Genomic DNA, 15052 nt, shown 5'->3' on the forward strand with positions numbered 1-15052 from the left:
TAATTGAAAAATACCATCTAATTTAACTAGAAGGGTATTTTAGTCAGTTAATATAGATTTAATAAAGGAAATTTGCATATTTTAAGGAAAAGTTGCATATTTTAAGGGAAAATAGATTCTATTAATTTTAAAAATCTGATTGTATGGATGATAATTCTCCTAATTCGGAAATTCTGACGGAATATGTTTATCAATATATAGAAAAATAATAAAAATTATTATACATACAAGAATACACATTCTGATATAATATATATTTTGATTTAATGAACTTCTTGAAGAATAACAAAATTTTAGATACAAGTTAAAAAAAATTTCATTACATTCTTAGAAAAGAAAAAAATTATATACTATTCTATGAGAATGTTACACTTATTAATAACAAAGAAATACAAATATATAAATCATTCTACCAGAATATACTATTATTCTGCCAGAATATACTATTATTCTAGAATAATTCATTCTTTTTGGAAGATTGGTGGTCCTTGTTCATCTTCATCCCGTAGAATAACCCATTCGATGTCCCCTCTTCCCTCTATATTTTCCTGTCAAGAATCAAAATCAAACACCAATTCCTCCCAATGATTTCTGTTCAAACAATAAAAAAAAATGTAGCAGCTAATCAAGTAAAATATAACAGCTAAAGCATAGAATTATTCCAAGTTTCACTATGACCAAAATCACACTCAAATTCTGTTTCTCCTATTGGTCCTTCCATTGCAGCCATTCTACCTCCTGAACACTCAATAAAAGATTAAACTCAAATAAAATCAACACTTCATTCTAAAATAATATATACAAGGATAAAAACTTTTTGTGAGATATGGATGATCAAGAAACACCCATCAATTCACTGTAAAACATCACCACCAAATATCCATTCATTCATCAGTTTGTGTCAAAACAAACAAAGAAAAAGGAATTTTCATTGTTCTTCTGTTCCTCTCTATCAATTTCTGTCAAAAACAAATCCAAACATCTATCTTTATCCTACATTGATTCCTATCCCAAAAAAAAAACGAGGCTACCCCATGCTCATCTCTCTCTCTCTCTCTCTCTCTCTCTATATATATATATATATATATATATATATATATATATATATATATATATATATATATATATATATATATATATATATATATATTCTCCCCTCAACTACACCTTATGAACAGTGGTGGCCATGGGGTGGTGCCGGCGGTGCGGTCGCACCAGGCCTCCGATTTTAGGGGGCCTCCAATTTTTAGGATAATTTATAGTTATAGTATTGGTATTATTGTAAAATCTATTTTTATGTTTTATCAATAAATAAAATTAGCCCGATAACTTTTGGTTCCAATTTTAGATGCGTTTTAACATTTGGCCTCCGATGCGTTTTATTCAACAAACTGAAGTTGTTACAAAAACATTTACCGGTTGAACACAATACAGCTAACGGAATACTAAATTTCCTAAAAATGATGAACACTTATCCAGTTTCTTGTCTAGCATACAAAATATTGTTGACTGTTCCTATTACAGTTGCATCAGCGGAAAAAAGTTTTTCAAAACTAAAGCTTTTAAAATCTTATTTGCGCTCGACCATGTCTCAAGAGAGATTAAACGCTTTGGCATTGATTTCGATTGAGAACGAGTTTCTTGAGAATATTGATTATGAAAGTCTCATAGATGAATTTTCTTCTAAAAATGCTAGAAGGTCAATGTTTAGAAAATAGTAATGGGTTGTTTTTTTTGTTGAAAAGTTGTTTATAACAGTTTTACAGTTTTATTTGATTACTAATGAGTGATGAAGACATTATTTTGTGGTAGTGAATTTATGAGATGATTTTTAGCAACTTTATGTTTTGAATTAGTGGTAGCAAATGTAGTTAATAATATTTACAGGAAATATTTGTGAGCCCTAATTTTAGTTTTTGCACAAGGCCTCCGAAATGTCAGGGTCAGGCCTGCTTATGAACATATTATATAGGCAACACACCCATGTAACTCACCTTGATTGGATCGCGTGGATGGGCATTCTACCCCGTGTTACACACTTGAAATCTTAGCTAGCGTTTTGTATACATTAACCAAATATGGAATTAAAAGGAGCATTACAATATAATGAAAAAGGAAAACATGTTTGGTTGCCACGAATGAATGAAATAAAACATTCATCCCTAGATGTGATTCTTACTGCTAAGTTGGTTTTTATTCCATGGGGAGAGGTGTGTTTTTTGTTCCTTTAGAGAATGAAATACTACATATTATAACAATAAATTACTTCCGTTTATATAATCTTTAATAAATATTAATTCTTGAAACTATAAATTTTCTATTACTTAATTTTTATATTTTTGAAAATATATAAAATTATTTGTTACTACAATTATATTTAAGATTTCATGTAATTCTTTTAATTTTGTTAGTTTCTTGCATCATAACAATTCTTTTACTTATTTTAGAATTTATTTATATTTATATTATATGTCTTTATAGAATAACGTTTTTCTTTATTTATTAGTTTTACTTTATTTATTTTTTCTATTTATTTAGTTACAAATAACATTTTGAAATATTTGTTATATTGCTTGGAGCATGCCGGTCCTAAGAAATTAAATATCATCAAAGGCTTAGGACGTTTCAGAAAAAAAAAAGACTTTTATCGTTATTATAAGTTTTTTTATTTTTAAATAAAAATATATAATAAAAAAATTGAGCAATGTGAATCTGTCCACTTTGCCCCACTCAACGCCTCCACGTAGTTGTCCAACATAAAAATTCAATATTATAATTCATTCCACTTTGTTGTCTATTTCATTTTTTTTTTTAATTTCATTTCTTCATATCAATACACCACTTATACCTAATGTTGTAACGCATGCATCAAAGCCATGACTACTACTCCTTAGTTGTTTATCAAGTTGCAACCTAAAGTCCTAAACTACGGCCTACGGGAGGTTATAACCAAGGCATGAGGTCAAGCTATTAAATCGGTTTGATTTTAGGATAGACAAGTTTGGTTTCAATTTAATCAATTTTGAATCACCTTTTTTGGTTCTTGACCTTCGATATCCACCCAAATCAAATAAAACCAAACTATATTGCATTATTGCATATTATAATTGAATTAGCTATTAATCATATACAAGTATATGTCGCCAATAATAAATGTAATTTTCGTATACCTATCAAAATAAATTTCAATAAAAAAACATATCATATCATATAAATCAAAATAATAAAAGAATATTGTGTATTCGTGATCCTTAAAAGAATGTTATTATGTTAATATAAAGAAATTTAGGTCTTGAGTTTGAATTCGATTTGTTGAATTTACCACGAGAGGGCAAATGACCAAAATGCCATAAAGATTCCAACCCCACTGGCGACGCAAGCAATGTCAAGCCGTCTCTCTCTCCTCTCCACCTTCTCCTTTCTCTCTCTCCTTCTTTGAATGAACTCGTCGTACTTCTCTTTCTGCTCCTCTCCTCCGCCGCTATACCTCCTCCTCCGCCGCTGGGCTACCGCAAGTCCTTGTAAAATTACCATACTCTCCTTTCCACTCAAACACTTGCCATCCATGTCCAATACCATTAAACTAGCCCCACTCACGTTTAACTCTCGTCCGCCTTCTTTTACCCCGCATGTAATCTGTATATTGCAGTTCACGTAATCGTTACCATCTAGGGGAACGTCGGGAGCGATCACGACGGCGAATGTCACCTCTATGTTCCCGGTCAACCAGTTCCGATAAACAGAGACAGGCTTTATGTTTGATAGATTCACTGCCCGGTTCTGGGTTGGGTCTATCATGATCCAACTCAACGTCATGTGCTTTTCAAGATTGGATACCAGCACCTGATTGTCGCCGGAGAATTTAATCGATGAGGGTACGAGTTCTTTAAGTTCAAGAAGATCAATACGAAACGGAGATGATTGGAACCAGTCGCTGGGTGTGGTGTTGGTGGATTCAACCTTGGAAAAGATCAGCTCGCCGTGGTATCTGAGGTCGACGGAGGAGATAATGTGGGAGGTTGAAAGTAATGATGTGGTGGTGGTCAGACGGTGGGTGGGGGATGGGGAGGAGTCGGAATAGAAAGAACGATAGCCAGAAGGGAAATTGGAGATGGCTTGGATTACCAAAGGATCGACGGTGGACGGCCAATTGTAGGAGCAGATATCGGACCATAGTTTTTGATCAGAGCAGAGGGATTGTAGCTGGGAAGATGCACAGCCGGCAGCAGCGAGGGTTTGACCGTCGAGTCTGGTCAAGATGTGGGTTTTGATGATATCTTCGTGGATATCTGCGATCGCCATGGATTAGGTCGTTTGGTCTTGAATGACAGAAGTGAGGGGATTAATCTCTTTCTGAGTTGTACGATGATAGAAAGGATGAGAAGGGATTTATGTAAAAAAGGCAAGTCGCGGAGGCATGTATCCTTTTCTAAAAATTTCATTAAAGAACCATTTACTTCAATATAGTTTCAGTGTAGCCCTTGTACTTCAGCATAATGCTGCTGATGACATATTACCTAAATTTGCAATCTCTAACGAAATAGCCATATTATCAATTGATATCTATATAATTATATCAAAATTTATCTACATGGATTGAAGTCTTCAAAATTCAATAATTTATATTTATAAAATATAATTTATCATATACAAAGACGGTTCTAAAGAGGTGCTCAGTGTGGCACCGACAACACCTAAAATTCGTGTATGTAATGGAATTTTTTTATTATTTATTTATTTATTTACATCTTGTGACACTCGTAAAAAAAACTAGCAACTACGAAAAAAAAACCGGCAACTACATAAAAAGAAAATGTTGACATATTGGATTAACCATGCCCAAAAATTAGTAGCCCAATGCCTTTAATTTTAATCCTATTAATTTTAGCCCAAAAAAATAAAAAAGGGAAAAATAGCCCAATGGCATTTGGATAATTGGATCTATTGATCTAATTGGCTCACTAATTCGGCAGAAGCACAAAGGAAAAGAAAAAACGAGGTCTGTGACCTCCTATGTTCGCTCGTCGCTGCTTGCATGCTTCCTGCCGACAATCGACTTCGCTTCTGGTTGCCTCCATCTTCGATTCATCCTCATCTTTTTATGTTGGCTGCATTGTGGAGTGAGTAACAAAAATCAAATCCCAGTTGTCGTTGCTCAATTCGACTCCAAGTAATTCTCCAAGCCCTAGCCTAATAATGAAGCAAGTATTATTAATACTTTGAAATCTTACCAATTTGTTTAGATTTTTTGAAATTGATATGTTTTTATATTGACTCGGTGAAATTGCTATGTTTTAATTGAGGTTATTGACTTATTGCTAATTCTTGTTGAAATTGAAATTGTATGTATAGGTTTATATGAAATTGAAATTGGTCCTTGTATGATTGTTTGATTGTGTTACTTGTTTGGTCTTTGTATGATTGTGTTATTTTTGTAGGTTTATATAAAATTGAAATTGTATGTGTAAATTGTTGATTTACTTGTTTAGGTTTATATGAAATTGAAACTATGTATAAAATCTTATATGAAATTCATATTGTTTAGGTTTATATAAAATATGAAATATTTATGATTTTGTTACTTGTTTAGGTTGATATGAAATTGTATATATAAAATGTAAAATATGTATGTTTGTGTTACTTGTTTAGGTTTATTAGTTTGAGTGCATGAAATGATAAAATGCTTAATTGATCAGTTAAAGTGGTTTTGTTTAAATTCATGATGCTATAATAGAAATATGTATGCTTGTGTTACTTGTTTAGGTTTATATGAAATTGAAATTGTGTATAATACAAAACAAGCTAATAAAAGTACGTTGTTATTAAAAGTATGATGTTATAATAGAAAAAAACAAAATAATATTTAAGGTACATTGCTATAATTGACAAAAAACAAAAATAAGATGCTATAAGTACCATAAATATAAAAAAGAAGTGAAAATAGAATGTTTTAATAAACAAAGTAATAAAAGTACATTGCTATTAACATAACTACAAAAGTTATTAATAGTAACATACTTTTATATTATGTTTGACTGGAAAAAAATCCGACAACACCTATTATCAAATCCTGCGTCCGCCCCTGATCAAATATTTACGAGTTTCATGACCATTAAGTTTTATATTTATTGAACATCAACATGACATCTAATAATAACAGAGTTTAATTCATTGAATAACAATTAAAAATGTCACTTCATTTAAGTCCTCCATAAAATATAGATTGTGGATACATTTAAGACATTAAGCCAATGGTGATTTACAAAGACATTATGTGTGTGTGGATACTTATATTTAAGAAAAATCACAGGATATATAATGTCTATTTAGGGTGTTTCGTACATATAAAGTCGACATGAAAACTAATGACGAATCAAAAGTTATTGTTGTTTGAAGGTGTGTTGTTTCTACCCTTTCATAAATTGCACGATTGGTCCATGTGGTTTCCCAAAACAGGCATAGTAAAGAAAAGTATTGGAACTCATACGCACTTGGTCCCTCCTTTCTCTCTTACTTGAAGAAAACAACCAACTTCATTGTCTTTCCGGTTACCAGAATGAAAAATCCAACTGCCATCGCCACCGAAAAATTAGAAACAAGAATCAGATTCATTAGTCCATAAAACGAGTGCTAACCCTAATTGGAATAGAAAGTAAATACACAAAATCAAAATCGATTATCTTCAAGTAAGTACAATGTAAGCCTGGAATATACACACAACAAAACTTACGCTATTGCTATTATTATTATTATTATTATTATATAATTTAAATTAGGAAACGAATAATATATTTTTGAATTTCAATCTTTAGCCACGAGACTTTCATATTGGCAGGTTTGGTCCCTAGAGTTTTCATGTTTTGGCCATAAGAATCTATTGGCAGGTTTGTTACCCTAGACTTTCATATTTTCTATTTTTGGTCCCTATATTTTTTGGGTTTCATACTTTGACCACAAGACTTTTGTATATTAGCATATTTGGTTCCTACACTTTAGTACTTCATCCCCCGCAAAGTGGGGTAAGATCACTCTAGTTCGCTTGTAAAAATAAATTTAGTCTTCATGAATTTATATATGAATTTATATATGATATTTCATTATCAAAGAATGTCAGATTATAACATATTATTTTAAGTAACAGGATTTTGTTTATCATTAAATTACACTTTTGGTCCTTGTAGTTTATCTGAATTCATACTATTGGTCTTCCTATTAATTTTTTTAACATGAATGGACCTTGTGGTTTGTTTTCAATGGTCCTTGGGTTGTTAAATTTAACCATTTGACTGCTAATTTTGTAAATAAGACCATTTTTCCCTTACCCCACCCCACCCTCCATAGGGACCAAAACTATAACATTTCTTAATTTAACATCTTATCTAAAGCAATGTACTTTTAAACTACCACCAGAATAGGCCATTATCTAACTCAATGTACTTTTAGGGGCAACCTTTAAAGGTAATGTACTTTTAGAGCAACAAAATTCCCCATACTCAAAAAAGAAAACAATTGTTAGTTTCACATAACAACTAATCTACATAATACCAAAACATATTAAATTCTCTAAACTTGGATCATTATAACATTCAAATAGATTATTTAGATACAAACATTACCAAGACAATTTTGGACACAAAAATTACCAATCAGACATAATACATTGTAAAAAAAACATCATTATTACAAACTAAATGACATTTAGTGGCACAATCTTTTAGTTATGCCACTATAATACATTTTTAGTGGCACTTTGTTTATGCCACTATAAAAATCAATAGATATAGTGGTATTAGTCATTTTATTACACTATTTTTATAGTTATTAGTGGCATAAAAGTAATCACCAAATATTAAATTAATTTAAATTTTCATAAAGTATAAAAAAGAAATTAAATCAGTCTGTACTAATTTTTAATTTTTTAAACTTGAAAAAGAAAAATTAGAATAAACCCTCTTCTTTACTTGCCAGTGAGAAAATGAAACCCCCAACAATTAAAAAACCCCACATGCTTTGTGCCACTATAAACATTGTTTTGGTGAACTCAATAGTGCTTGTTATCCTTCTAGAGTTTCGTTGATTCATTGTTTATAACCCACCAAAGAGGATTTATGTTGTTTGTAAGCGGTCATAGAATTGTTGATGTTCATGTCACTAGTAATAACTACAATCATCAAACACGATCAACATTTGTTAAGATAACTACCATTTTTTCAACTCTCTAAGAAAAGTGGTTACATTGCTTCATTATTTTTCAGTAGTCTTCTAGAAGAATATTTAGATAAAAATCTAAAACACATCTCCTTGTAAACCAATTATGCCATTTTTTGGAGTTTAGTTTATGTGATTTTGTATTTTGGTTTTCTGATTTCCTAGCCAGCTTCAAATATGTTCAACTAACTCCTTTCTTTTCGAGGTATGATTTATGTATTTTTCATTTTTATCCAATATCATTAGGTATCAAATAACTATTTGAATAGTTCTACTTCTTATATCTATGTTTGTGTCGGGTTATATGTGAATGTTTCTACAAGTAAAAAAGAGTAAGCTTGTTTACACACGGTGCAACCACATTTTCCTACTTTTTGGTTTAATGTGATATACTATTATGCTGGAAATCTGGATTAATCCCTAGTTGGAGATCATATCGAGTTGATTCAAAATAAAGATGTAGAATGGCCATCATTAATCTTTGATAAATAAGACGTATATTTTGTAAAGTAAATTCTACTATAGGTGTTAAAAATAGTTATTATATTGTATTATAGTTTTTTTTTTGAAAGAGATTATATTGTATTATAGTTGTTTCAAAGAATGTTGATAAATAGGTTAGAATTTTAATAATTTTGCGTGTCTTGTTTTTGTTCAAAAGTCTTATTGATCTAATTTTATTCATTTGTTATGTATGTATCATTTTTTAAATATAATTTTATGGCATAAAAGATTGAAAATAATATTTATTTTACCATTTCAATTATGACATAAAAATAATGCCATTAAAATCTACTAGTGCTTTAGTGACATGATAGAAAAGTATCTTTTGATTAAAGGTTTTAGTGACATGATAGAAAAGTATCTTTTGATTAAAAGTTAATAAGATTGCAATGATACAATCAAAATTTGCCACTAAAGGTCTTTGGTGGAAGTGTTTTTAGTAGATTTTTTTGTATTGCTGATTGTCCAAGAGCTTTTAGTGTAGCCCCCTTTTTTTTACTGATACGTTTTCTATGTCATTAAATATTATTTTATTTGTAATGCATTATCAAGTTGGATAACATAATTCCGGCCACATAGATCACATAGGTTACTAAGCAAACCGAAACAAATTGTTTTGACACAAACATTACCAAGAATAACAACAAGAAAACATACCATTTCTTTGAATAACCACATCATTATCCCATTATTGGTGGAGCCTTAACATATCCATTAGGAACACTCTTGGATATTGAAAATACACTTACAATAATTTACACCATCTTTCCTCTAAGATCCTACCAACTCACCACCCACCATTGTGGTTTGCATACATGATATCTCCACTGAAAAGTCAATCACGAGAATTTAGGAGGAATACACATAATTTGCTCCATTAAGGCCGAGTTAGCGCTAGAGATCACCGGTGTAATAAAAGTAAACCACAAGGAAGAGTCATGTTACGAAATCAATAATAGGACCAATAATGTAAATTAAAGTAGGGACAAATGTGTAATTTACTTTTTATTTTAGTTTAATTATATATTTGGTTCAAAATTCAATTTATTTACTCTTTTAAATGATTTTTTTATTAAATTTTAAAGTTTTTATCAAGTGGCCGGTAGAAAGGCGTGTAATTTTACATGAAGTTTTTCTAATAATTATATATTTTTTATTTTACACTATAAGTTAAATTAGATATGTATATTTTTCCATTATTCCAAAATATCAACATCAATTTGGTTGACAAAAACACTTATTGTCTTACCGTCCGTAAGGTTTCCATTATAGAAGACACGATGTCGAAGGTAGTTTGGTTTGGCCGTTCCGATGTTAACGGGTTGTTAACGGGTTTAACACACTATTGTTATAGTACAAATCTTAAGGCAGATAATGATATAGTACTTGTATATAAAAAGTCAATTTTATTGTAAGCATATTATATTGTTGTAATTTTGAATTCAAATTCCAGCTGGGGAATCTTGACCTTTAATATTTATCTTCTATTTGCAGGCTTATATTTCTTTTGGATAAATATGTTTGCTGTTTAGCCATTGCACTTCTAGATAATAATAGATGATTTTCCCATAATATATAAAACCACTATATTCTATATACTAAGTTATAATCCGTAGACAGTACGGATGTGAAAATTATAATTACTTTTATTTAAAGTAATATTTAATAATTGGGGAATGGTAATATATTTTTTAATAAGTAATAAATATAGATGTTTTATCAGTAACTTGATAATGATATAATGATTCGTTAAAATTACCAAAGTATAGTGTTTTGAATATCCAATCGGTAGTTTGTGTTTGTAGATATGTTAGAAACTTATCATTTTTGTAGAATTGAATAAAAAATTAAATAAAATAGAAGCAAAAATTGATATATAAAATAAAATTGTATGAAGTTTTTATAAAAATCTAAAAACTTCTTTATACACAACATTTGATGTTTTATTTGTTAGTCTACCATTCTTATCTAAAAAATAATTTTAATCACTTTCTACTTTGAATTCTGGATAAAGCAACGAACAATTGGTCATGTGTAAAAACATGATCTTTGAGAAACAAACAAACCTTCGTCAAAGACTGTCCTTGGCTCTTATTAATTGTCATTGCAAAACATAAAATCAATGGAAATTGTCTTCTTTGGAATTTAAACGGGATCTTGTCTTCAGAAGGAGTTAAAGACATTCTTGGAATAAAAGTCATGTTTTCAATATTACTTCTAGATATGATAACCGCCTCAATAACACGTTTGCCCAAAGATTTGACTTGTAGTCTAGTGTCATTGCATAAGCCATTTTTTTTATCAATGTTTCTCAATAGCATAATTGGAACACTGACTTTTAAAATGAGTTTATGGTTTGGCAGACCTGATACTTTAAGACCATTTAAAACATCAGGTGAGTATAAATTTGCATCAAACTGATTATGAAAAAATTCGGATTGGTAGAGGCTATCTGAACTTAAATATTCTTTTTGCTCTCTTGGAAATAATTTTAGCAAACGATCATTTATTTGTTGGACAACTTCATTTTTGGAAGCAAGTATTGCTCTTTCTTGAAAATAACCCGCAATGCTGAAGTTTTCCAAAATTGAAGGATATACAAACTTGATTAATGAACCTATAGAATCACATGGATCATTAATGAGAATATCTTGTGGAATATCAACAATTGCTTCACCATCATTCGGACCACCAAGATTACCTTCTCCTATGTCCAAAAGCCAGTTTGAAAAACCCCTTATTTTCTCAACAACAGATGGATCGCTTCCAACAGTTAACCTCATGTTTTTTGTTAATTTATAGACTTTACATTGTTGCCATAAATACGAAGAACTAAAAGAAGCGTTAACAATGTTTTGTCTACTGCCACCCTGAACAACATGTAGAATTTTTTCTGAAATCACCTCCAAAAACAACCACTTTCCCTCCAAATGGAGTATTCGAGTTCGTATGATTGACACGCCGTAATATATCCTTCAAAGTTCGATCTAAAGCTTCAAATGCATGCTTGTGTACCATAGGTGCTTCATCCCAAATAATCAATGAGGTTTTTCTTACTAAATTGGCAAGATCACTATCTGGATTTATTCTACAAAAAGAATCCTCGGTAAGATTAATGGGTATTATAAACGGAGAGTGTGCTGTCCTGCCTCCAGTCAATAATAATGAAGCGATCCCGCTTGAAGCAACATTTAAAACAATCTCACCTTTGGATCTAATTGCTGCATAAATTGTCTTTCAAAGAAATGTCTTACCCGTTCCACCATAACCATAAATAAAGAATACACCTCCCTTATTATCTTTAACCGTAGTCATGATATCAAAAAAAATGTTGCGTTGCTCTTCTGTTAATGAAACAAAAAGACGATCAAACTCACTCTTTAAATTTGGTATGTCATAATCTAGCTCCTCAGTTATCAGACGATTGTTTGAAGATGAAACCGAATCAGCATCTGGGTAAGGCATCATTATATAGTTTTTGAGAATGGAGTTGTTTCGGAGTAAAATTTGTTCTATCTCAAACAAAGTCAAGTTTTTAATTTTATATTCGTTTAGTGATAAACATGTACGAATAATGCTATATTAGTTACAACCATATAAAAAATATAATAGGTGAAAGTGAAATGTAATTGACCGTTTATTTGAAATTTATATGATACGATTTTAATAATAATGTAATAAACATATAATACTTGGATACTTTAATCTCTGTTATTGAGTATAAAGAATTCCATCTGACAGATATTCCCATGTGTTTTCCCACACACTCTCCGGTTTACACAAACTGTTGGACAATAGCATCGTACCAAATAAAAACCATAAATAATAACCAGATTCAGAAAGACTTGCTTCCTTAATTGCATCGATGTATTCTTTGTCATCATCCAAAAGGCCTAGATTATAGCATGCATATTTAAAAGAAGAACATAGTTCACCATTGACTGTGCGAATTTCTTCGAATGATTTTGGACCTTCAACTTTATTTAAAAGAATTCTTAAGATAAACGCTTCGCCAAGTTTAGGTGAAACCGAGTGAATTCTACCAATTGAATATCCAACTTCCCTTGGCTTCCAAATTAGAAGTTTAGGTGTCACACCCCCGAACTAGACGGCGGAAACATCCGGGGGTTGGGTGAATTCATTTTTGTAGTATCATCACAGTGTATATAATTGAAACCAAACATCATCATCATCACACATGCAATATTACAACTGTCATTGCTTACATCAAGTATTGTATTTCAAATTACATGCCAAAATATCCAAAGTATGATGATAACAAAACACAACAAAATATCCATGTATTCTTGCTGACCAACCTGCTCAACGGTTTCCTGAGAATACAAGTTAATTTGAAAAGGTCAACATATATAATGTTGGTGAGTTCATAAGCATGTTTGAGTAAAATGTTTCGTATTACTTTGTAAACACCAGAAAATCCGATATTTTCTGAAAAACAATTTGAAATGTTTGTGTCTGATCTTGTATTAATGCATGTGTGTTATTGTTTGAAAATGTATAAAGTGAATGGTCCCAGACAATCCGATATTGTCTGCCTATAAAAACGTTGTAGTCTTATCAGTGTAAGTTTCCGTGTTACCAAACTATAAAGGTATTCCGTAAATTTTATAATGGAGTTAATTCCTCTAAGTGAGTCGTTATAACCATACTTAATAATGACTAATTCGCCTGTCATGACGTTTTCGGACGTCGACGTGTTTATGGTAAGGTTTGTCACCTTAGACTGGCCTAGTCTAACTGTAGCGAACAGCTCAGGTGTGGGGTGTCACCCCGTATAGTTCTATACACAAACTCCCGCTCTCCCTCCAACGAGTGTGTATGTGAATGTGTGAAGTCAACAAGCATGTAGATGGACCACGAAGGCCCAATAAACATGTAAAAGGACAACTAAGGCCCACTAAACATGTAAATTATATTCCAGGCCCAATAAACATGTAAAAGGACAATTAAGGCCCACTAAACATGTAAATTATATTCCAGACCCAATAAGCATGTAGATGACGTAATTGATCCGTTTGTTGTTACGTTGGTTGTAAAGTTTAGTTGTTTACCAAAATGACATAAAAGGCCCACTTTTTGTAAAAAGACATTTTTGGTCCTTGAAACCGAAAATTTACAATTTAGACACATTTTTGGTAAAAATGACACTTTAGGTCCCTTAAAACCAAAAATTTACATTTAAGGGCTTGGTTTGAGTAAAATAACATTTTCAACCCAACTTTTGTCAAAATGTCATTTTCGGCCCAAAAGTATAGTAATTATTCCTTTTTGGCCCAAGTTTGATAAAATTATCATTTTCAGCCCTTATAATCGAAAAATGATATTTTTGGCTCAACTTTGTTTAAAATGACACTTAAGCCCACAAAAGTCCAAAAATATCATTTTTTTAGCCCAAAACTGTGGAAGCCCAAAATGAGGCCCATTTGTGAAATTTTACACTTTTAGCCCTTTTAAAATCGCAAATACCATAAAGATTCATATTTATCAAAAATAAATCCTTTTTGGTCCCTTAAAACCGTGAGTTATATATAATAACCTCACTTTTGATTATTTTGTCATTTTTGGCCCTCTTATGCACTTTTCTTAGTTTTGAACAACTTTAAAGTGTTTTAAACCTTTTCTTTGTATAATAAGTTATAACAAGTGTTATGTTCTACAAATATCATCATATTTTAGCATATTTTCAAGTTTATGAAGTTTTTAACACATAACCACAACTTATATCATAAAAAAACACATATTGATGCATATACTCATAGATCAACACAAAAGAACTTGTATTCTCCCCAAAAACATAGTAAAAACCGAAAATAGGGGGTATGAACTCACATTGGTTTGATGATTTCAGTTTTTGATGAAGAATGAGAAGGATATCGGCCCTAATAAGCTTCTTGAATGGAGTTTTCAAACCTAAGATGGATCCATGAGCATGGATCAAGAAATTATGTGTTAAGGAGTGAAGATTATCATAAAATGAAGTTAATCATCATACTTACAGAGTAGCTTACCAAATGAGTAGATTTTTGGTGGAGTATACTTGGATTTACACACAAACACCCATGATTTTTCTTGGAGGAGAAATGAGAAGTTTCTTGAGAGTTAGAGAGGATTTTTGTGTGTTTGAAGTTTGAATGAAGAGTGAATGATGAAGGGTGGACGAGAATAAGGAAGGGAAAGAAAGAAAGAAGAGAGAGAGTGAGATGTGATGTGCATGGATATATGAGCTTTTCATAAGTAAATGTTGTGTATTAGGCTTAGATGTATGGAGGGTATTAATGAGGTGTTATCCTCTAATCAACCCCATAACATTTTCTCTCTC

General features: G+C 31.1%; 3 protein-coding genes across 3 annotated transcripts; all 3 read right to left on the reverse strand.

Annotated features, from left to right (window-relative positions):
• Positions 1-481: 481 nt before the first annotated feature.
• Positions 482-4396, reverse strand: LOC145161855 (F-box protein At2g27310-like). The gene is made up of 2 exons (XM_079081370.1): positions 3323-4396; positions 482-548 (listed from the first exon to the last, which is right to left on the reverse strand). Exons 1-2 carry the CDS (start codon positions 4300-4302, stop codon positions 539-541), a joined length of 990 nt encoding a protein of 329 aa, XP_078937496.1. The 5' UTR covers positions 4303-4396; the 3' UTR covers positions 482-538.
• A 6301-nt stretch (positions 4397-10697) lies between these two features.
• Positions 10698-11495, reverse strand: LOC145124559 (uncharacterized). Its single transcript, XM_079059965.1, has one exon. It carries the CDS (start codon positions 11493-11495, stop codon positions 10698-10700), a length of 798 nt encoding a protein of 265 aa, XP_078916091.1.
• Positions 11496-11571: 76 nt separating this feature from the next.
• LOC145124570 (uncharacterized) lies at positions 11572-12177 on the reverse strand. Its single transcript, XM_079059975.1, has 2 exons — positions 11967-12177; positions 11572-11789 (listed from the first exon to the last, which is right to left on the reverse strand). The coding sequence occupies exons 1-2, from the start codon at positions 12175-12177 to the stop codon at positions 11572-11574; spliced, it is 429 nt and encodes a 142-aa protein (XP_078916101.1).
• Positions 12178-15052: the final 2875 nt, after the last annotated feature.

Source organism: Lactuca virosa, chromosome 1 (assembly GCF_052849685.1).
Source record: "Lactuca virosa cultivar CGN04683 chromosome 1, Lactuca_virosa_CGN04683_v6, whole genome shotgun sequence".
Classification (NCBI taxonomy): domain Eukaryota; kingdom Viridiplantae; phylum Streptophyta; class Magnoliopsida; order Asterales; family Asteraceae; genus Lactuca; species Lactuca virosa.

Bases quoted from the DNA above. Each gene is read 5' to 3' on its own strand.
- LOC145161855 (XM_079081370.1), bottom strand. From the start codon at position 4,302: ATGGCGATCGCAGATATCCACGAAGATATCATCAAAACCCACATCTTG.
- LOC145124559 (XM_079059965.1), bottom strand. From the start codon at position 11,495: ATGAGGTTAACTGTTGGAAGCGATCCATCTGTTGTTGAGAAAATAAGG.
- LOC145124570 (XM_079059975.1), bottom strand. From the start codon at position 12,177: ATGCCTTACCCAGATGCTGATTCGGTTTCATCTTCAAACAATCGTCTG. The intron at 11,790-11,966 runs GTAAGACATTTC...GAATAAATCCAG, and splicing joins TTATGGTTATGGTGGAACGG to ATAGTGATCTTGCCAATTTA.